Source organism: Eptatretus burgeri, chromosome 12 (genome assembly GCF_056783735.1).
Source record: "Eptatretus burgeri isolate ZD-2024b chromosome 12, Ebu_testis_v1, whole genome shotgun sequence".
NCBI lineage: Eukaryota > Metazoa > Chordata > Myxini > Myxiniformes > Myxinidae > Eptatretus > Eptatretus burgeri.
Window position 1 is genome coordinate 6,603,837 of NC_140972.1, and position 25,391 is coordinate 6,629,227.

The following is a 25,391-nucleotide window of genomic DNA, read 5'->3' on the forward strand; positions in this document are numbered from 1 at the left end:
CCGTTCAGTAGGTTTCGGCAGAATTTTTAGGGGCGTTTCCGAAGAGGTTTGTTTTTTTTTATTTCACTGAACGAGTATTGTGAAAAAGCATTGTCAGATCAGAAATCACGATGAAAAACCCCTTTCGGACATATATATATATATATATATATATATATATATATATATATATATATATATATATATATATATATATATATATATATATATATATATATATATATATATGCACTTTCAGTACTTTTGAGTGTCATGGGACCTTTAAGTGGAACAACTGTTTGTACAGGATTTCACATCATATTTCACATTCACGTACTGTAATTTATTCACAGAAACAGACAGACAGAAACATTAATTTTGATTATTCACAGAAAGTCTTTTGGATTATTCACGGAAACAGTAATTTTGATTATTATTGTGCAATGTTGTAAAAAAGAGTCCAGGGTGCGCTGCCTCACGGATGATGCGGCGGATTCAGTGATACCATTCTGTAGTTTGTCGACTGTGTCCAGTAAATGTCCGAGATTCTTGGACAGAAGATACTGCCTTGTTTTCGCCATACAGTCCATTACTTCTCACGTGGTAATCGTTGGCTCCTGCATGTCGTCGTCGTCATCGTCGTCAATGTCGTCATTATCAGCGTCACCGTTGTCAGTGATAAACTCAGTTACCACGTCGTCATGGACTTGATTCATTTCATTGTTCTCGCATTTCGTGGGAACGTCTGCGTCACAGTTAATGTAGTCATCAACCATTTCCGTCGTCAAACCGTAACTTTCTTGCATTCTTTTGAGCAGATAGGCGAGTGGGATATCGTCTTCGTCGTCGCCCTCAACCGCGTCGTCGCCGAAACCACACCAAACGAAACGACTTCACGGTGGATTCTCTGACTTGTGCTGTGGCCTGTGCGATCCATGTGCAGGCATCGTAGACTGACACACTTTTTTAAATAGTTCACGGTGTCGGTGTCGCCTGGCTGACAGTGGTCCATTTTAGCGAGGACAGTCCGTACGAGTTGTTTTCTTTATGTTGTTTTAATCACGCGAATGATCCCTTGGTTGAGAGGATGGAGATGTGAAGTTGTGTTCGGGGGAAAGAACACAAACTCCACATTCGAGAGCTCGAGGTCGGGGTGGCACGTTGCATTGTCCAGGAAGACGATGACATTTATTTGCTGCCGTTGCATTTTCTCGTTGAACTGTTGCATCCACTCCTTGAAGAGACCTGACATCATCCAGGCCTTCTTGTTCGATCTCCAGATGACCGGGAGACTATGCTTGTTGAGATTGCGGAAACAACGAGGCTTGGCAGATTTACCTATGATAAGCGTTTTCTGGAATTCACTGACCATGTTGATGAGGAAAGCAGCAGTCAAACGTTCCTTCGATTGCTTCCCGCCTTTACACTCCGTCCCTTCAACACGGAGCGTTTTGTCTGGCATCGCGCGGTAAAACATCCCACTCTCATCGAGATTGAAGATGTCTTTGGGGTCGTATCATGCGATTATCGTCGGTACGCACTTGGTCCAGTTGTCGACTGCTTCTTGAGGAACAGAGGCCGATTCCCCAGGAATTTTGGCAGAGTTAATGTTGTGGCGCGCTTTGAATCGGGAAAGCCAACCGTTGGATGCCGTGTAATCTACCTCGGAAACTTCAAACGACCGTGCGAACTCCATGGCGTGCTCTTTTGTCATCGGACCGCTGACAGCACAATTCAATGCTCGAACGCGACTGAACCACGACCACGTCATTTCGTCGATCTTCTGATTTTCTTGAACTTTGAAGCGTTTCTTTCTGATTGGAGCATTTTCTTCGTATGCTGTCATGATTTCGGTTTTTCTCTTCAAGATGCGCTGAACCTGTGACTTGCTGACACCGTACTCAACTGCGAGGTTACGCTGAGACTTGATTTTGTCACTCTGTATGATCTTGACCTTCTCATCCAGCGTCAACTCTTTGTTGGGAGTTTTTTTGAGCTGTGGCAGTCGTGGAAAGAAGCAAATGGAAATCTGTGACCATCTGAGCATCGAGCACGGAACTTAAGGAGCCGAGGCAGCCGAGGCGGGTTTCCTATTGGTGACTGAAATTCTGAACCAAAATCCCACGATTTCATTGGGTAAAGAGTAATTGTTTCCGATTTCATTTCACGATCTTGTGATCATCTGGAGAATGTCTTTTTGGAACGGTTTGTTTGCAATTAGTCGCGCTTGCCCAGCCAAAGAGCTTTGTATATGCTCGGATTACTCAAGGGAACAATGTCTGTACCTAATTGACACTGGTCCGCTTGAGAGTTGAAATCTGCTTCAAGGGACTGGTAATATGGTGGTCCCCTTAGCCGATCAGTCAATGTACTAAATAGATAGGAATTTCTGAAGGGACTGGAGAAAAGGTGGTCCGCTTACCCAGTTGGTCCACATGAGGGTTTCCACTGTATATGTATATAGATAAATATATGTATATATGCACATATGATTGTATATATATATATATATATATATGTGTGTGTGTTTTTCTTGAGTTGTATAATTTGTAATAATTAATTTGTATTTATTGTCTCGTAAACTCTGATGCTTGCAATGCCGGGAGACTTGGTTTTCCGAACACAAATACAGGAAGTTTGAGTCAGCAGGGGGCAGCATGAGTATCAAAATACCATGGACAGACAAAGTATTGAGTTGATTGTAATTGAAATCTTATTCCATTCTATCTTGTCTCACTTTGTTTGTGTAATGAGTGATCGATAATCTTGAGATGCCATTGGGAGGTAACTTACTTTTTGTCGTGAGGCTTAAAATTTGAGGGATAAAGAATTTTGCCACAATTACAATAGTCTTCCTTTTGCAAATGAAACTAATTTCTCGCAAGGTAACCATTTGTACATTTTAACAATTATATTATGATTAATTTAGATGAATGAATAAGGAATGAATTTAGTGTGCGATGTGATTCCTACGATGTGTGTGTTTTTTTTCAGGACGTAATCAGCAGAGTGATGCCAGATGTTGTAACAACAGCATTTGAATGTGAGTACAAGGTACTCTTGAGGTGTCAATGGTCGAAAGGGTGGGTCAGCTGGGTTTTGTCAGCGAAGTTGTATGGGTTTTGAGCACATGATGAATGGTATTTGAAGAGGAACATGAGGTTGCATTTTTCAGAGTAAGTTTATTCTTGGATTCTTTCAGGTTACAGGTGTTTCAAATATCAGAGAGGGAGTAAAGGGAGTAGAGGGAGTAGAGGGAGGTAGAGAAAAGTATGTACATATATATATATATATATATATATATATATATATATATATATATATATATATATATATATATATATATATATATATATATTCATGAAATAAAATGGACATTATCAATACTTTTTGACTTGCACTTCTCAGGATAAAACGGCAAGTACATGAAGAAGCACCAAACTCTCATTTATGAAGTTACAATATAATGTCCTCCTCAACATTCTTCTTCTTCTTGCGTATGGCAGCTTAGCTGCCGGGGTAGCTATCATTTCTTGGAAGCGCGACTGTGTCGCTGATGCAGTGCCCCTCGACCAGTACGCACTGGTACTCATTTCACCGACCTCGGAAGAACGACAGGATGAGTCAACCCCCTGGTGTATTAATTCAGCGGCCAACAGGGCTTGAACTCAGGACCCTAGGATCCCAAGCCACCACCCTAACCACTAAGCCAACACCAGGCTTTTCCTCAACGTTGATTGGTTGAGAGAAAGAAAGGACGGGATTACCTGATTGGTGGAACCACAGAGCATCATGAATAATGAGTAGGCGGAAATGAAACGGAAATGAACCATCATGAATAATGAATAGACAGAGATGAATCATCAAGAACAAGTGGAAACATCATTCTAATGAGCTGAGGGCCAGTTGGGGGGGGAAGGGGGGTGCTGTGGTTTTCATGATGACTCAATGTTGACTGTGGTGCAGTTGTCACACAGTCAAGCCATCATAATCAAAATAGAAATAAACTTCGGACAAATTATTTCTGTCCACAAAGAATGATTGGTTGTCCTGATGAATGTGGTCTCCATTGCACAAATGTGAGCTAAACTGCGTCCTCTCCTCAGGATTTTTAACAAGCCAATACGATATTGCTCTGCACACTGATGATTATTCAGTAAATGGGAACCAATTGCAGTGGCACACAGGGAATAGTTGTCACACTGTGTACGTTCTTATCAGCCCGAGTTGGTTGCCCCTCTTCGATTGACTGACCCCGTCTGAGCCCCAAAGGGACGTGTTGTTCAATGCGATCCTTAACTCTCAAAGATGTGTGGCTCACATGCCAAGTGCAACACTGACACTGAAATTCATAAATAATCTTGCTTGTATGAGAGGCGGGCAGAACGCCTTTTTGGACTGACGAAAGCAACTTGCGGGTGGTGGTGAAAATCACTCGTCCAAATCAACCAACCCTATTCTTTGTGGACAGAATTTGTCCGAACTTTATATCCATTTTGACTATGATGGCTTGACTGTGTGACAACTGTACCACAGTCAACATTGAGTCATCATGAAAACCGCCACCCCCACTCCCCCTACAAGCCCCCAGCTAATTAGCATTGCATTTCCACCAGTACTTTGGTGATTCATCTGCACCTATTCATTGTTCATGATGGTTCATTTCCGTTTCATTTCTTCCTCCTCATTATTCATTCTGCTCTGTAGTTCCACCAATCAGGTAATCCTGTCCTTCCTTTCTCTCAACCAATCAACATTGAGGACATTACATTGTAACTTTATAAAACGAGAGTTTGTTGCTTCTTCTTCATCTGCTTGCGGTTTTATCCTGAGGAGTGCAAGTCGAAAAGCTTTGATAATGTCTTTTGTTGAAATGCATATTTAAATTCTGTTGTACTCATCGAATGTTTTCAAAAAATATATGATAAACAAAGACCCACTCATGTCTCTCACCTGTGAATGTAGGGAATAACCAATTAGCTCTCACCTAATCAATTAAACCCAGGTGGCTAGGATTATATAAATAAATTGATTCCTCCCATGCTCCTCCAATCGAAGAAGCTGCATAAAGCAACCATGAAAGGTGACGCAAGGTAAGCCCTTTGCTGTTTCAAACCCTTCCCAGAGTTCCTCCTCAGCAAAAATGACGTTCACAAAGAGTACACACATGAGAATCCCAATGCTACACCCCCCCCCCCCCAGCTGCCGGATTGGTTTCATCGATTATTGGCGAATCATCAGCGACAAGGCAGACAGAAATGCATACCGAGGCTCCCAAGCATGTACCACGTTTAAACGTCAAAAGTAGTCAATGTATAAATGAAAAAACAAACAAACAAACAAAAAAAACAATTTTGTTGAAATGCGTATATAAATTCTGTTGTACTAATCGAATGTTTACAAAAAATATGTGATAAACAAAGTCCCACTCATGTCTCTCAACTGTGAATGCAGGGAATAACCAATTCGCTCTCACCTCATCAATTAACCCAGGTGGCTAGGTACACACGATAAAATATTTGTTTCAGTGATTTGGAGGCGAAGGGTTCTTGAACGAAGAGTGAGGGTTTCCGAGGGGAGCATGGGCAATAGAGGTTGGGAAGCGAAAGGATGAGGGATTGGAGGTGGGTTGATGAACAAGGAGAGGGAAATTTCCAGTCGGGTTTCAGGGTTTTGAGATGGTGGAGAGTGTTGCATTGGAGATGGATCGTTGAATGAGGTGATTAAGTTTCAAATGCGGATTACGGTGTCTGAGGGGCAAAGGGTGAGGGATTGGAGATGGGTGGATGAATTAATGGATTGAGGGATTGGAGATGGGTGGATGAATTAATGGATTGATGGATTGAAGGATGGATGAAAGGTCAGATAAATCGTATGGGATCATGCGCCGGAGCAGCACGTCACTGCATGCACATTCCGCCGGTACTCCAGGGGCCTCCGTCTTGCCATCCCCCAGGCAGATGCCTGGCCCATCCCCATTTCCTTCAGATGCTAATCAATCTGCTGCAACCACGAGGCACATGGTCAGCCTATTGGCCTCACACTCACGAGGCTCCCTCGCTGAGAGAATCTGGTGAGCAGGATCACCATCAAGAAAACGAGCCACATGTCCATACAGCCGCAGCTGACGCTCACGGATGATAAGGTAACAAATTCATTTGAGTCTCTCTCAGCAACTGCTCGTTTGACACAAAGTCCGATGAGTGATAGCCAAGGATTCCCCAAAGGGATCTGGTACCGAAGGAGTTAAGTGTCCGTTTCAGATCCCTGGTCAGAGTCCAAGTCTCACATCCGGAGAGAAGGACTGGAAGCACCAAGGACTTGACGACTCGGACTTTGGTCCTCCTGCACAGGTACCGACAGTGCTACAACCCATGAGCCAGTGAATCCATGACTCTACAGGCCCGACCCAGATGTCTTTTGACCTCCAGCAGAGACATGAATATCACTGCCAAGGTAAGTGAATCTCTCCATGACCTCAACATCCGAACCCAACAAATGGGTACATAGAAGATTGCAGCATCCAATATGTCATTGAAAGCCTGGATCTTAGTTTTGACCCAGGAAACCCATAATCCCAGCGGCTCTGACTCCTCATTCAGCACCTCGAGGGCCCACAAAAGGATATCCAGAGTCTCCGCAAAGATGACTGGATCATCTGCGAAACCAAGGTCAGAGAGAGAGACCTTGTCATTCCCAAATGACGCACCGCAGCTTGCTCTCTCTGACACCCTCCCCAGAATCCAGTCCATTCAAGTGCTGAAAAGTGTGGGAAACTCAAGTAAGAACTGGAAATAAGTCAAAGATGGAATCATCCCATCTCACAGCACTCTCAGTACCAGAGTACAGTTCAGATATCAGATTGATTAGTTTTGGTGTCACCCCACGAAGACCAAGAATCCTCCAGAGGGCATCCCGATTCACTCAATTGAAAGCTATATAGAGATCAACATAGGCTGCAAGCAGCCCCTGCCGAAACTCTCATCTGCATTTGGTGAGGACCCGAAGAGCAAGGATACGGTCAATCATTGACCACTTTGGTGTAAAGCCTGACTGCTCTGGTCGCTGATGCTCAAGCAGATGGTGGTGAACACTATCAATAATTATCCGAGCAAACACCTTGCCCGGCTCTGAGAGTAGCGTCACCCCTCGGTAGTTGTTGCCGTCATGGCGATCACCCTTCCCTTTCCAGAGAGGGACAGCAAGGCACCTCTTCCAGTCAGTTGGGATGATGCTTGTGTTCCAAACAGAGCACAGAACTGCATGCAACGACAAGAGTACAACATTTCCACCATCCTTGAAAAGTCTGGCATCGTTGCCACAGATCGCAGGAGCTTTATCCCATTTCATCCGGTTCACCGCAGCCTGTGTTTCCACAAACAAAGGTGGACCACAGTTAATTTGAGGGTCAGCAATAAGGAGAGTAACACCCCGATTCAATGGCTGGTGGGTCAGCCTATACAACTGCTCAGAGGAACCGGCCTGGCGGGCCTTCACTTCGGACTCCTCTATCAAGAGCCCACCACCCTCTGCTCTAACTGCAGCACACTGAGGGATGGGCTTGGAGGAATGCAATGCACGAATTCCCCTGGAAGCAGTCCGAGAATCACTTGACCACAGGTGATGCTCTACGCTCCCTCAGAGATACCTCACACATCGGCCTCCTTGTCCACCCTTAGTAAACGTACAGTTTTACGCCTCAACTCCTTGAACAGCTCAGCTTTGCCGTTAAGCCTGGCCCTGCGACTCTGGTCGATGGTATCCAGTGTAGCTTGAGAGAAAAAATTCTTCTTCGCCCTCCCGGTGAGTTCCAGTACATCCACCAGCAACATCAAGGATGGTAGCCTTGAAGGCACTCCACAACTATTCAGGATTCCCCAAAGCACTCAGACCCCCCCAAATCTTCATTCAGCCTGTTCGCAAACTCCTCAGCTCCCCTCTCATCCTTGTGCTTGCCAACATCCAGTCTAGGCTGGGATTTTACCATTCTCATGGATTTGAGCTGCAACTTCAGAGTTGCTACCACTAGCCTGTGGTCGGTTTTGAGGAAATGAGCACTCTGGCAGACTCTGCAGGTCTGGTTCATCCTCCAGCGACCATCACTCAGCATATGGTCAGTCTCCTAAGTTGCACCACCAGCGTTGGAATATCAAGTCCAGCGATGAGCCTGTGGGTGCTGAAACCATGAACCAGCCACCCGAAGTCCATGACTTCTTGCAAAGTCATGGAACTTAGTACTATTCTGATTCACAGTTCCAGACCCATGGGGATCAACACATGTATCATAACCATCCCGATCAGTTCCAGTTCATACATTGAAATCCCCCAAGACTAGAAGTGTATTTTGCTTGATCAAACACAGACTCAAGCACAGCATATAATGCGTCTGTCACGGTGAGATCACTCGCCTCCCTCGGAGCATATACAGCGACCATGGAAACGACACCCAATACTGATGTTCAAACGCTGGAGCTCAGATGATAACAGACGAGTGATCATCCTCTTTTTTAAAGGACTTTCCAGGCACCCACTCAAAGGGACCGCCGTATGGTGGGCAACACCTCAGCATCACTGCACCACACACCACCACAATCTGACCCAGGGAGTTTACCCCATGCTTTTCCTCCTATCATCAAGGAGTGGGGGTCTTGAAGACTTTGCCCCAATCCCGTCATCCAGTGAGCTGCCCTGCGAACAGCAGCAGCACAGGAGGTGCTCCTATTGAGTGGGTTTTCAGTTTTCTTTGTGTTTGTGGGTTTTGCTATGCTGAATAAGCTGGATTAAAAGATTGGTTGAAAGTTGGAAAATGGGAAAGTTGGAGAGTGAGATGAAGTTTGGGGAATTACACGAAGGGGAAAAAACCTAGCTAAACCCACACAATGCATTTCCCCCCCATTCCCTGTACAACGAGAAGACACCTATGTCGATGCACACATACTGATTAACTCACTAACTCAGGGTTCCCCCTTTGTTGAATGCAACTCCCCAGGGTCGGTTTTCCACCATCGTCACACTAGTTTCCGTTCCTTTTACCTAGTTATGCCCCCGATAACCTTTTCAACATCCACTTCTGTGCATCAAGTTGATCCAGGATTCCTTAAAAAAAAATCTAGATGACCACTTGCTGGTACAGTGGTGAAATTGTCCACTGTGGGTTCCCTGTGTGATTCCCTTTACTCAAACCACATGCATGAGATATTTCACAGTCATGATGGACCAAAATTTCCTTATTTTATCCCGTGAGCTTGACATTAAACCGTGTGACTTTCTGACTTGCGTCGTGAAGTCGTCCTTCCCACACCGATTGTCCTCTGAAATTTGGACGAAGCTTCATAAACGGCATTGCGTCAACATTCCATGCACTCGTGGAAAACTCAATGTGCAGCCTTTACGACATTTGCTTCCCCTCCCTTTTGTGTTTTTTGTTTTGCTTTTGGTGACCTGTGGTGGCGTGCAGAATGGATTTTGAGAATACTTTCGAAAATTCCGTTCGAGTAACCTGATTGCATGCTGAGAGATAATGCATGAAGTCTGGACAAATTTGGCCATTAAAAAAAAAACAGCTCCGGTTTGCCGGTAACCATTAGTGTAGCCAAACGTTTAATAGCCGGTGGTGTATGATTGGCTGTGTTCTGCTTGCTTCGAGCCACTATATGTGTAAGTCGAGACGTGGCTGTAGGTGGCCTGGAAGGCTTTGCTCAGCCCTTGCATTTCCCTTGGTTTCCTGCTGCTCTGCAGTGCCTCTTTTACACTTGCACGGCCCAATGGCGTATGCTAATGGTTGTGCAAGACGCGTGTGGAATGCACCCGGAATGCAGCTCGGGTACAGCGTTGCGCGGGCGTGGGCCCACTGAAGGCCATGACTAAATCATGATCCCTCACTGTTCCATATGTTAATAAGTCGAAGCTGGTTTTTATTGTTCGACACTATCTTTCTAAATGCACAATTATTATTATTATTATTATTTTTCTACCAGCTTGTTTGAATTGAGTTCCACATTGTTGCCGAACGAAGCTCGATGTTTTTTTTCGACAAAGCATCGTCAAGGGGGGCATGAAAAGGGTTCGTAATATTTTGCTTTTAGAATGCGTGAGGAAGGAGGAAGGGTTGCTTGTAAATGTGGAATAAGCATTCAGCTCATGTATGAGCTTGTACTTGTATCTCACATCGGGCAAGAGGTATATAAGGCACGAGTATACCTTCACGTGAATCAAAAGGACATTAAGTTACGACGTCAAAACCTTGAGTCACCAGTTGACAAGAGCAAAATTAACGCAGTTTACGAGACTCGAGACTGGGATCCCCTCCATGTCGAGGTTCTCTCTCTGCCTGTCATCCTTCCGAGGTCGACAAAATGAGTGCCAGCATGCTGGTATCCTGTGTCGGAGTGGTGACCCACCCAGGATTGTACCCAATAGCCAAGGAGACTGCTTAGGCAGCACCAACGCTCTGTACAGAGTTCGGTCCCAATGGATGGATGGATGGATGGAGGTTCTCTGATACATAGTAGTTTTGAGATGGCACAGTGGAGTCGTGAGTGACAGAAAATGCGCTCGAGGATGCACTCTAGCTTCAAAAGCATTTTTTTTTCCCCCACTCAATCCGAACAGCAGAAGGAAGAGCAGAGCACGGAGCAATTGGGCTTGACGTGAAGCAGTGCACTCTCCCAATCTGCGTCACTCTTTTTCAATGCTTTTGCTTGACTTGCTTCATGCAGGTTTAGGTATGGAGAGTTTAGCACGAATTCTAACACGTACATTTAGAAATCAACCAATAATTACATGATACCGTTTGCATTCTATTGTGCACGACTTCTTCTGTGTTTGTTGTACAAAGTGGTTTCACAGACACGAAACATGATTTTCTCCGAGCTCAGCGGCTGTATTTGTCTGACATCAAGGCCGGTATTGTCTCATGTAATTATCTGCACATGTGTGTGTATGATTTGTGTTCCAACTCTTCCATGAGCCTTAGCCCCTAAACAAACAAAAACAAAAACGAATGAGAACAGTACTTGGTAGAGCGCACGCATGCCTCCGCCAGGCTGAACAGTTTACGTTTTGTGTCCCACTTCAAAGCCGGATCTGTATCCAGACCTTAACCAAATATCGAATCGGCTTGATATCATTCTATACAGTACAGTACATGGTTTTTGGTCCGATCTCTCAATGGTTGTTGCTGTTGATGTTGTTGCAACCAGCAGCCACAGATTGCATACGAAATATCATTTTTCTGGAAGTGTGGCTGTGCCACTGATGCAGCACCCCTGTCATCAGTAAGCCGGTACTCATTTTGCTGACCTCGAAAGGTTGACAGGCTGAGTCAACCCCACCTGGTGTTATTTCAACGGACCGACAGGGGCTGGAACTCAAGACTCGGATATATTAAGTAGCCACCTTAACCATTATGCCAACACCAGGCTTTTCTCGATGTTGAAGAATCACTTTTTAAAGATTTTTAAAATCTCGTATCCAGATCCAGATTCGGATCATCACCAAAATTGAATAAATTCTTCCTTGTCACACATCCAACTTGTCCACCACGTTTCAACTAAATCCGTCAATAACCTTTTGAAATATGCTTCATGTCGTTTTTAGCCCTATCTCTCAATGGTGAAGAATCACTGAAGAAATTCTAGCATCCGGATCTGGATCTTCACCAAAATCTAATCAGTTCGTCCTTGTCACACATTCAACTTGTCCACCAAGTTTCGTCAAAATCCGGCCATAACTTTTGGAGATATCCTGCAAACAGGGGTGAAAACATAACCTTCCGTGACGGAGGTAATGAATACAATGCAGAGATAAATGCACAATAGTTTACACCCCCACCAACCCCTCCCCCTTCCAATAGACATTATGAGACACACAACAAACATAAAACCTTAATTTGATCTCCCACTGCAAGCTTTATTTATGCACAGATGAAGAGGCTGTGAATACGGGAGAAAATGAAGAAATAAACCGCAAGCAGTGGAGGAAAGAATATCGAAGGGGAGATACGGGTCAGGGGTTACAGAGCCAGGCCTTGTCTGCTTGTTGAGCGCTGCCACCATCTGCCTGCACACAAGCTTGCTGGCAAGCCCAGTTCAGTGCAAAGTCAAGAGTGCAGGAAGATGGTCACAGCATGAACAGGCATGTGGTAGAGCAGAACCAGCACACCAACTCCCGATCTCTTTTGTTTGGGCCTCGGCCGTAAATCTCTGAGCGTCCACGCACACTTGCTGACTCTCACGCGTACTCTGTCTCTGTAACTGTTGCTATCTGTTGCAACATACAAGGCTTCACACTTTCTCTTTCCAGCTGCAATTCAAAACTCTCCAGCTGCAATTTATTACTAAGGGGTCAGGGGGTCCATGCCCCTTTGCACGGTAAACCTAGTCACTTCCTGGTGGAATGGGGAGACCAGGCTGATGTCGTATGGAAGGTACGGAGGTTGGAAGGAGGGGTGAACAAAGGGAGAGGGTGTTTATAATCATAAAAAGGAGGTGGGGGTGGAATTGGAAAAGTGACTTAAGTGTTGTGACTGCAATGGAAAATACAAACTTCGGTTGATAGATCAATTCAAAACCTGTCCATGGTTCTTTCTGTTGTAAGGGCTTACCTTGTGTAGCCTTTCATGGATGCTTTATGCAGCCTTCTTCAGCTGTAAAAGCATGGGAGGAGTCGATTTATTCATATAATCCAAGCCAGCTGAGTTTGATTAGGTGAGAGCTAATTGGTTATTCCCTCCATTCACAGGTGAAAGATGTCTTTGTTTTTTTCCATTTATAATTTATATGTTGACTGCTTTTGACATTTACATGTGGTGCATGCTTGGGAGCCTCAATGGTATGCATTTCTGTCTGTTCTGTCGCCAATGATGTGCCAACAAGCAATGAAACTGGGCCGGTAGCTGAATAAGAAGTAAATAAATGTTCTTGAGTGGCCCAGTCAAAGTCCTGACTTGAACCCAATTGAACATTTATGGCGAGACTTGAAGATTGCACTCCATCGACGATCCCCATCAAACTTGGCAGAAGAAGAGCAATTTTCACGTGAAGAATTGGAAAAGCTTACACCATCTCACTGTGCAAAGCTGGGAGAGACCGACGCAAAAAGACTCATAGCAATCATTGTTGAAAAAGAAGCTTCCACCAAGTACGAGGGCCCCCATTTGGGGAAACATTGCAAAAGATAGTAGGACAGGATGAGGGGGGGGGAGAGAAGATGAGGGGAGAGAGAGGATGGAGAGGATAAGGGGAGAGAGAGGATGGAGAGGATAAGGGGAGAGAGAGGATGGAGAGGATGAGGGGAGAGAGAGGGGATGGAGAGGATGAGGGGAGAGAGGGGATGGAGAGGATGAGGGGAGAGAGAGGATGGAGAGGATGAGTGGAGAGAGAGGATGGAGAGGATGGGTGGAGAGAGAGAGGATGGAGAAGATGAGTGGAGAGAGAGGATGGAGAGGATGAGTGGAGAGAGAGGATGGAGAGAATGAGTGGAGAGAGAGGATGGAGAGGATGAGTGGGGGGAGAAAAAAAAAGAGAGAGAGAGAGAGAGGAGGTATGGGAGGGAGAGAGAAGAGGCAGGGGAGGGAGAGAGAAGAGGCAGGGGAGGGAGAGAGAAGAGGGAGGGGAGGGAGAGAGAAGAGGCAGGGGAGGGAGAGAGAAGAGGCAGGGGATGGAGAGAGAAGAGGCAGGGGAGGGAGAAAGAAGAGGCAGGGTAGGGAGAGAGAAGAAGCAGGGGAGGGAGAGAGGGGGAAGGGGAGGCAGAGAGGATGGAGGGAAGGGAAGGGAAAGCGAGGAAGGAGGGGTGGGGGATTGTGGGGAGAGCAATGCCTCACTATATGTTGCTATACACTGTGGGAGGGTGGGGAGAGAGAGTGAGAGTGAGAGTGAGAGTGAGAGACGCAGAGATGCAGAGAGACAGACAGAGACAGACACACAAAAAAAAGAAAGAAAAAAAAGAGGGGTGGAGGTGGGGTTAGCGAAGAGAGTGATATGTTCTGCTTCATGACCAAACACATACGAAATAAAACCTCATGTCAGAACAGCTGTACACACAATGAAGAGCAGAATTTATAAAGTAATCCGCTGGCACATCTTCAAAACTTTGATGTCCCAGTTCTATAAAATTCATGGGAACATGAACCAAACGTAATCACTGAAAATGTGGAAGTACCGCTCACGCATGACCTAATGATCCCATAGAGCGTGAACATCAAAAACAAAGCATCGCGACCATATATCATACTTCGGAGGACTACCGTTAGACAGAGCAGTTGAGCCGTCTTCCCTCCGAACACCCGGAATTGAAGGTCGTCACTCCGGAGAACTCCGAAGTCGATGGGTCGCTTAATGGACTGTGGACGCCAATATTTCGACTGCGCGGTTAGGGTCTTTTTGTCTAATTCCAATTTACCGAAGTAGCCGCACGGTCTTGCTACCGGGGAAACCACACCCTCGGCCGGCTTTGTTCGAACCGAGTCGCTGTTACCGACTCAGATCCGGCATAACCGAGCGGGAATTACCAAAGCCTCACCGGCCCAAATGACAATTTATGGCACAATCGGCCTCCCTAATTCTCAAGCCTGAACCATACTGGGTCAATGAAAGAAAGCACAGACAACGAACTGGAACATTTAACAGTTATTTATTTACAATGTAAGAGGGAGGGAAACACAAAGCAGACTTAACCACAAATATGATGTAGGCAAATGTACAATGGCAATCACTTAAACAATTTCTACTTAACAGACTGGCCACAGACAGACACACACACCCAAAAAGAAATGGACCTGGTGGGTCTTTATTCGGCCCTTCAGCTCGGGATGGAAGACGAGCTGAGGGTCAGAGTCTGGCCAGGTACCTGGCCGCCTCGTGCGATTTCACTGACTCGCAGCCGTGGAGCTCGGAGTCCGTGGACGGGAACAAGGATCCCAGCTCGAGTGCTCCAAGGCAAACCACCATGGTGGGATGATTTATCCATAGCCCAGAATCCAACGAGCCCACGATCCTGGCTTCCACGAACGACGATCAACGACATGAGCACCACGAAACACCTCCGCCACGACCACCACCACCACGAGCACCAACACTACCACCGACCACCAAGGAACCCCGAAAAAGACTGCAGATGACGCTGAGACGGCTCACCACCTTTCTTATCCCTCACCCGGGTGGGTGGAGGGATCTGCTCTGAGGTAACTCGCCTCTGGATTGGTCGGGGGGCATCGGGCGATCGGTGTCCTCCCCTCATTGGGCAAGGCGAACATTCCATCTGGCTGGGGCGGGGTCGGCCCTGAGGTGATCTCACCTCCGATTGGTCGGGGGGCACATTCCCTCTTGCTGGGGCAGAGTCGGCTCTGAGGTGATCTCACCCCCAATTGGACAAGGGGAACATTCCATCTTGCTGGGGTGGAGTCGGCCCTGAGGTGATCTCACCCCCGATTAGTCGGGGGGCACATTCCATCTTGCTGGGGTGGAGTCGGCCCTGAGGTGATCTCACCCCCGACTATGTCCATGGCCTCGAACATGTGTGTAATGGCGCTGAAGGAGTGGGGGGGGGGCATTTAATGCAGAAGACTAACTAGAAAGAAACTCGTAGCGCACACATGAAATTCCCATTCGACCTTGGGGAGAGGTTCTAACCATCCACATATACTTAACGAAATAACTAAACTTTGGGTCAACTGTATGTGTGAATGCAAATGTTTTCCAGATTCGTAACAATATGTCTGAATTGGACAAATGAACACTTTTTTTTTCGAGCAGTCGGAACTGCTGCTCAGTTCAATTCTGGAGCTTAAATTTTGTAATTCAGCTAAGTTAGACTGAGAGATTCATGATTTTATGGCATGTGCGGTAATTAAATAAAGCCACAAACACTGGCATCTCCGGGCATTCATAAGCATTGCAATGTATCCAGTGATTCGTACGTATGATGATCAAGCATTTGATAATATGAGTGAGGAAGGTGAAAAAAAAATTACAATCGTTAAGAAATCGTTGTGGCCTGTTCCAAATGAAGGCATGGTTGAGCATGCCAAAAAACATAGTGGCCTCAGACGCCAGGGAGGTAACCCAGGATATGCCTTAAGACCCCATCGAGAACGAGGTGCCCGAGGATCACCTGACAAAGGACACTATAAAGTAAGGCCGTTAATTATCTTCAAAACGGGTGTTTTAATTAACCCAAACACCCAGTTTTCACTCTTGCACTTCCTTGGAGTTCCCTTCGTATGCATGTTGCATGTAAAGTTTCAGGCTGTTAGGTTTCATGGCTTTGGAGTTATGGAGGACACACACCACACACACACACACACACACACACACACACACACACACACACACACACACACACACACACACACACACACACACACACACACACACACACACACACACACACACACACACACACGTTTAGATTTAAGCTGTTTTATTTATATTTTTTGAAAGATGGTTTTGTAGCAAATAAATAGCTAAAAAATAGTGTACACCAAAAAATAGTGTTAAAATAGATTTTAAAGCTATTTCCATATCTCAATCATCTGTATGGAGGAGAGAATTACAGATTATATATGATTTAAAGTTATAGCCATGCAGTTTGGGATTGAATAAACTGGGAAGTTAATTAGCAGAGAATTGAAATTTTGGTGCGACTATTCATCTTATCAATTCAATTGTGAAAATTACACTTATGGGAGAAGTGGATATAAATATAATGTGCAAGCTATAGCCATGCAGATTTGCTGCCTGTATATCGAAAATCAATCAAATGGATGAAAAATCTAAATTTTTATTTTTAATAAAACCCCTTCAAATTCGAATTTTTCTTCTTCAACCATGAATTCAACCATCTTCAACCATGAGAGGCTTCAAATCTTTTATTTCATACAACCATTAATACAATGTAAATGACATGAACACATATCAATCCTTTACACATACACATTGACAATTAAGACAAAAGAATAGAATAACACTACAATGCAAAAAATGTACAAAACATATGAGGTATATTTCCAACTACGTTGGAATACCCATATAACCTTTAAATTTTGTTAATGCTGAATAATAGTGTAAATGCATGAAAATCAGTAATTTTAGGGTCGACCCCGGCATCTGCACCCGTAAGTAAACCTCCATGCACAGATTGCATGAACTGTTGAACTCCTTGCATGGACTGCACGAACTGTTGATCTCTATGCACCGACTGCACAAACTCCCGAACTCCCGAACTCCACTTCCACTCTCAACATCCAGCCACCCGGACTCGCTTCAACCCAACTGCTCGTACTGTCCGCGGAGCGCAGGGGGCGGTGCGCTGCTCTCTTTGATCTCACAATGACTTATGGGCCAGACGCTGCCGGATTGCCAAGGATTTTAGGCATTTAGAGCTGGAATGGCAATTATAAGTGAACACTTGGCACTCTTTCTCTCCTGCACGAACTATCGAACTTCCCTCAGTTTTAACCATAGGATGCAAATGTAAAAAATATGACCATGGACCTGTAGCTTATCTCGGCCCTGGCCTATTGTCACCAAAATTTGGTATCATTCTGACTGGTGGGTCGAGAGAAGAAGATTTTTGAAGCAATTTACGCGATTTTCTCAAAAATTGATAAAGTCGGCCATTTTGACACACTTCTGGTCATGTGATCGGCATGATCTTCACAATTTAACATCCCTACCCTGGCCTAACGTTGTAATGCAAATTTGGCAGCATTGTGTCTGGTGGATCTGGAGAAGATTTTTGAAAAAAATTACTAAGCTGGCCATTTTGACCTACTTAAAGTCATGTTATTGGAATGCACTTTGCAATTCCTGTAACCAGTCAGGAGGGGAATGTTGCTGCAAAATTTCAGCCAGATCGGCCTTGCGGTTTGGCTGGAGAAGTTGTAAAAGGAGACGGAATGGAATGTAAATTAAAAAGTTACATAGCTATATGAAAAAAGAAAAAAATGGAATGTAAAAGGAGTGCGATGACAATGCCTTATGTGGAATGCAAATTTCAGAAAAGCTAAAAAATACCCCAAGAATGCATTAGTGTGGGTCTTTTTTAGGCCCGGGATTTGTTAGGCAGTTACACTATTGTTGTTACAAAAAATAGCAAAATGTAATTTGTTTTTTAATTGTTTTATCCTTTTTGATGGACGATAACAATGTAAGACCCGTTGCTTCGCTGAATGAAACACTAATCTTTGCCTAATTGCTAAAAAAAAAAAAGGTAATAAAAAATAACTTTTACCCTTTAAAAATTATGTGAATAAATTATTAAAATATCAGCTGCTTTTTTCGTATCCTTTTCTCACCTGTGTTGTAAGTAGATGACCTGCTTTATGATTTTTTTCTTTTTCTTTTTTTGTATACTATGCCGAGGCTCGTTTCAGAGCTAACACACAGAACGTACAACAAGGGGAGCAGGAGACAAGAGGGACGGGAAAGGGAAGCACAAAGCAGTGGGGAACAGACACGAGATCTGTGAAAGGGAGAGGGATGGGGCGGGGTACACTGGGTAAACAAGATTGACACAACAGAGACTTTTAGGTCCTTACACTACAGGGACTTTTGCGAAGGAAAGCAGGGAATTTGAAGGGGTGGGTTTGGGTTGGATTAACGGGGGTAGAAAAGATCATGGTTTTGGATGGAGGCAAAGGTAAGAGATGGTGGTGAACAGCTGTTTTGTAGACCTGGAAGGAAGAATGGGATTGAAGAGAATTTGAGAGTTTGTTCCAAAGGTGGGAAAATAGAGGAATGAAAGAGTGAAGGTGAGCAGTGATCCTTGATTTTGTTAGTCTTGCCAGAAAAGGGGTTACTGGCGGAAATGCCCTGTGGCATTTCGAGTGCCCTGTGAAATATGTGGGGGGGGGGGTGGAGGGGGACATATTTCAGACAATTTCGGGGGGGTGAGGCTGGAGAGGAGACGGTCGAAGACAGAAAGACCACTGACCTACCTGCAGTGAGAGAGACAGACAGACAGACACACCCACCCGAACCCAAACCCAAAGACTCGGCCTCATCATGGGAGATACCAATGATCCGAAATGCCTTGGTTTCCACAGTGTGCAGCCCAGAAAGGTGCAAAGCAGGAGCACCAGCCCAGAGGGGAGAGCTGTACAGACTGCACAAACTGTTGAACTACACAGGCTGTACAAACTGTTGAACTGTATGGACTGTACAAACTGTACAAACTGTTGAACTGTATGGACTGTACAAACTGTTGAACTGTACAGACTGTACAAACTGTTGAACTGTACAGACTCCACAAACTGTACAAACTGTTGAACTGTACAGACTGTACAAACTATTGAACTGCACAGACTGTACAAACTATTGTACTGCACAGACTGTACAAACTATTGAACTGCACAGACTGCACAAACTATTGAACTGTACAGACTGCACAGACTATTGAACTGTACAGACTGCACAAATTGTTGAACTGCACACACTGTACAAACTGTTGAACTGTACAAACTATTGAACTGTACAGACTGTACAAACTATTGAACTGTGCAGACTGCACAAACTGTTGAACTGTACAGACTGCACAAACTATTGAACTGCACAGACTGCACAAACTGTTGAACTGTACAGACTGTACAAACTATTGAACTGTACAGACTGTACAAACTATTGAACTGTACAGACTGTACAAACGATTGAACTGCACAGACTGTACAAACTATTGAACTGCACAGACTGTACAATCTATTGAACTGTACAGACTGTACAAACTATTGAACTGTACAGACTGCACAAACTATTGAACTGTACAGACTGCACAGACTATTGAACTGTACAGACTGCACAAATTGTTGAACTGCACACACTGTACAAACTGTTGAACTGTACAAACTATTGAACTGTACAGACTGTACAAACTATTGAACTGTGCAGACAGCACAAACTATTGAACTGTACAGACTGTACAAACTGTTGAACTGTACAGACTGTACAAACTGTTGAACTGTACAGACTCCACAAACTGTACAAACTGTTGAACTGTACAGACTGTACAAACTATTGAACTGCACAGACTGTACAAACTATTGTACTGCACAGACTGTACAAACTATTGAACTGCACAGACTGCACAAACTATTGAACTGTACAGACTGCACAGACTATTGAACTGTACAGACTGCACAAATTGTTGAACTGCACACACTGTACAAACTGTTGAACTGTACAAACTATTGAACTGTACAGACTGTACAAACTATTGAACTGTGCAGACTGCACAAACTGTTGAACTGTACAGACTGCACAAACTATTGAACTGCACAGACTGCACAAACTGTTGAACTGTACAGACTGTACAAACTATTGAACTGTACAGACTGTACAAACGATTGAACTGTACAGACTGTACAAACGATTGAACTGCACAGACTGTACAAACTATTGAACTGCACAGACTGTACAATCTATTGAACTGTACAGACTGTACAAACTATTGAACTGCACAGACTGCACAAACTATTGAACTGTACAGACTGCACAGACTATTGAACTGTACAGACTGCACAAATTGTTGAACTGCACACACTGTACAAACTGTTGAACTGTACAAACTATTGAACTGTACAGACTGTACAAACTATTGAACTGTGCAGACAGCACAAACTATTGAACTGTACAGACTGTACAAACTGTTGAACTGTACAAACTGTTGAACTGTACAGACTGTACAAACTGTTGAACTGTACAGACTGTACAAACTATTGAACTGTACAGACTGTACAGACTATTGAACTGTACAGACTGTACAAACGATTGAACTGCACAGACTGTACAAACTATTGAACTGCACAGACTGTACAATCTATTGAACTGTACAGACTGTACAAACTATTGAACTGCACAGGCTGTACAAACTGTTGAACTGTACAGACTGTACAATCTATTGAACTGTACAGACTGCACAAACTATTGAACTGCACAGACTGTACAAACTGTTGAACTGTACAGACTGTACAAACTGTTGAACTGTACAGACTGTACAAACTATTGAACTGTACAGACTGTACAAACGATTGAACTGCACAGACTGTACAAACTATTGAACTGCACAGACTGTACAATCTATTGAACTGTACAGACTGTACAAACTATTGAACTGCACAGGCTGTACAAACTGTTGAACTTCACAGACTGTACAAACTGTTGAACTGTACAGACTGCACAAACTGTTGAACTGTACAGACTGCACAAACTGTTGAACTGTACAGACTGTACAAACTGTTGAACTGCACAGACTGTACAAACTGTTGAACTGTACAGACTGTACAAACTGTTGAACTGTACAGACTGTACAAACTGTTGAACTGTACAGACTGCACAAACTATTGAACTGCACAGACTGTACAAACTATTGAACTGCACAGACTGTACAAACTATTGAACTGCACAGACTGTACAAACTGTTGAACTGCACAGACTGTACAAACTGTTGAACTGCACAGACTGTACAAACTGTTGAACTGTGCAGACTGCACAAACTGTTGAACTGTACAGACTGCACAAACTATTGAACTGTACAGACTGTACAAACTGTTGAACTGTGCAGACTGCACAAACTGTTGAACTGTACAGACTGTACAAACTATTGAACTGTACAGACTGTACAAACTATTGAACTGCACAGACTGTACAAACTATTGAACTGCACAGACTGTACAAACTGTTGAACTGTGCAGACTGCACAAACTGTTGAACTGTACAGACTGTACAAACTATTGAACTGCACAGACTGTACAAACTATTGAACTGCACAGACTGTACAAACTGTTGAACTGCACAGACTGTACAAACTGTTGAACTGTGCAGACTGCACAAACTATTGAACTGCACAGACTGTACAAACTGTTGAACTGTACAGACTGTACAGACTGTACAAACTATTGAACTGTACAGACTGTACAAACTATTGAACTGTACAGACTGTACAAACGATTGAACTGCACAGACTGTACAAACTATTGAACTGCACAGACTGTACAAACTATTGAACTGCACAGACTGTACAAACTATTGAACTGTACAGACTGTACAAACTATTGAACTGCACAGGCTGTACAAACTATTGAACTGCACAGGCTGTACAAACTGTTGAACTGTACAGACTGCACAAACTGTTGAACTGTACAGACTGTACAAACTGTTGAACTGCACAGACTGTACAAACTGTTGAACTGTACAGACTGTACAAACTGTTGAACTGTACAGACTGTACAAACTGTTGAACTGTACAGACTGTACAAACTGTTGAACTGTACAGACTGTACAAACTGTTGAACTGTACAGACTGTACAAACTGTTGAACTGTGCAGACTGTACAAACTATTGAACTGTACAGACTGTACAAACTATTGAACTGTACAGACTGTATAAACTGTTGTATCCACATATACATATATCCATAAATACTTTGGAAAAAATAATTTAAATAGTAGAGAGGGGGCTGATGTTGAGTGTTACTAATAACTAATAGATGGTGTTAGCATATGATAGAATGATTGCACATCATCAGTCAGCTGTTACCCATAAGGCAGTGCAGAACATCAAGATAGTTTAGTTTTCGATTATATGAAGTCTGCATACATTAACTTGAGATACTTTGTGTGTGTATGTATATATATATATATATATATATATATATATATATATATATATATATATATATATATATATATATATATATATATATATATATATATATATATATATATATATATATATATTGGGTTGCCAAAATAGGTGACCCTTATTGTCAGTAATTCTGTCTGCTTGTTTGGATGTTTGTTCGTTTGTCATCAGCATAATTGGTAGTAAACGTGGGCGGATTTTGACCAAACTCGGGTGGTACGTACATCTTATGACGTCATGCTTTGAAAATTGTGATGGTTGCTAGGGACGCTTTGGTTCCGTAGCAACAACTGAAAAACCTTCAAAATCGGTACCGTTCACGCGAAATCAATTCCGAAAGCCATTGTCCCACGTAGGGTTATGGAATTTGGCACGAATGATCTACAGGTGATTCTCTATCAAATATATTCCGTTTTTTGTGATATATGGAATACTTTACCCGCAGCGTCCCCTACAATTAGGGTATGTGCGAAAATTGGTGAAAATTGAAGGCCCCCTAGCGACCAGGTGAGTGCATCGATACGAATGAAACTTTGCAGGTTCATGGTACTCAATGAGTACTACAACTTTGCCTCAGGACATATTGACCGATTTCGCTTAGGTCAGAGGTTCTAAGGTCAATTAGTGCAAAAATCAATAATATGCGAGAGCTGGAGGTGCCTTCGCGCTAAATGCTACTCCTCCTAGGGTTATGGTTGGATGGTCAGGAAAATTCACACTAATCGTCTGGAATACATTGTGCACAAACGATCAAGCTGGATTTTCGATTTAGATCTTTGTTCACCCACAGCACCCCTTCGAACTTAGGGGATTTCTGATTTCAAACCACATTTTCGGTACTTTTCATTCAAATGGATACCGAGTAGTTATCAGTAGATGGAACTGGATGAGATTTGATATGCATAATCTTAAGATGATTCCCTATCCGCTATATGACATCCATTTTGCTCTATAACCCATCGCCGCCTACCGGCTTGTATATATGTATGTCTCCACAAAACTGTACACAAGAGACTCTCTTACTAAACACCAGCAAGGCATTCTGCAATATGAAATCTGCAACCTTTACTGCTGGAAAATGATGCCACATGCCATACATCCAGAAGCACCTCTTCCTGGAAGAAATTGAATGGGCTGCATCATCTTCCCTGAGCACCGTCAAGTCGTAATATGAATGTCGTCGAACATGTCTGGGAACATTCATCGAGAGTTGCGGAAAAGCCCATCTCCACCAAGTAATACGCAAGAGCTGCATAAAAATCGTCTTTACATTTGGCAATAGCTGGATCGGGCTGTCTTACAGAAAATCATTGATTTGTTTACTTACTGGTTCAAACACTGTTTGAAATCGAACACTAATATATGCCATCCATTTGATTCCTGTGCAGGAATTGTGTTCTCCGGCTGTGCAGGAATCGTGTTTCTACGCACACAGCGGGGCGTCTCAATGTGTTCTATCTCATAAACATGTGTCACCCATGCAATATGTATGCCTTGTATGCATTTCACAGCCAATCAGAGAGCCTCAGTGGCAAGCTGTGGCTGCTTCCACACAGAATGTTAATCCATTTGTTGGTAAGTAACTTTATTTATAACGCATTGTCTATATTTGCTGCAGATGAGGATGAAGATGGCGATCGTATCACCGTGCGTAGCGACGATGAGACTCATGCAATGTTTTCCTACGTGAGTACTGTCCGTAGACACATTCACACACTTTATCTGAGTATTCTGTGGATGCTAATTGGCAATTTATGACTGTTTCATTCCTAAGGTTGCCTTGATATTCTTATTTAAACATGTGTGTTATCGTTATTCACGGTGTTGCCAATGGTTTTGCACTTTTTGTAGAACATTTAACACTTATAACTTCATATGTATATGTGGGAAAAATTACATGCCCAGACCCGGAATCAAACCCAGGTCCTCTGGAAAACTATCCTTGTGCTGTGCTACTTGAGCTATCTGGTCGACCCACAGGCTGAATATGCAACTCTCCCACATATAGATGCCACTTTCTTTCCCCTGCTGCTTCGGTCATGGAAGGGGGAAGAACCTCTCATGAACAGGCCCTTGCTGCTCCTATGGTTGGCAGCGAGTGCCCCGGGAACAGCAGTGGAAAGAGAGTGGCGTCTATATGTTGGAGAATTGCATATTCAGCATCTGGGTCGCCCAGATATCTCAGAATGCAGAGCACTGGTATGGATTTTCAGAGGACCTGGGTTTGATTCCTGGTCTGGGCATGTAATTTTTCCCACATACACATATAATCTTTATTTCCTGTTCTCTTATTATTGACATAACTTTGTCGATTGCTTTTTGCTTGACGTTACTCATTAATAACATTTGAAGAATGTTGTGGAAATTTTCTTTGACTTCCCTTGACTTGACTTGACCATCCTATTTAGTCCACTGCAGGATGAAGTCCTCCCTCAACATGGTCCATTCTGTTATATTCAATGTAATTTGAGGTCATTGTACTCGAGTACATTTTTCAATTCGATCTCTCCATGTGATCTTTGATCTGCCACTGCTTCTTCTAAGACTTTCTCTAGGTTGCCATTGGCAAGCATTTCCTATTGTCCACAAGTTTGCCATTCCAACTGCCATGCGTCCAGCCCAATTCCTTTTCATTTTTAGCTCGGCAACGATGGAGCCGAAGATCAAACTCTTAAAACCACAACGATGTCCTTCAGTCAGTCAGTCGGTCAGCCCATCTGTGGGTCCATTAACAATTTTTCGGTTTTTCTCTCCCCCCTACGCCTCCGAGGTGGCTCA

The 25,391-nt window shown here is 43.7% G+C and overlaps 1 protein-coding gene across 4 annotated transcripts in view; it reads left to right on the forward strand.

The window, feature by feature from the left end:
• Positions 1-25,391, forward strand: part of MAP2K5 (mitogen-activated protein kinase kinase 5) — a 307,732-nt gene that overhangs the window by 10,545 nt on the left and 271,796 nt on the right. For all 4 annotated transcript variants that reach the window (XM_085849335.1, XM_085849333.1, XM_085849334.1 and 1 more), the window contains exons 2-3: positions 2,974-3,022; positions 24,232-24,299. In XM_085849335.1, coding sequence (XP_085705461.1) covers positions 2,974-3,022; positions 24,232-24,299 — 117 coding nt within the window. The remainder of the gene's footprint in view (positions 1-2,973; positions 3,023-24,231; positions 24,300-25,391) is intronic.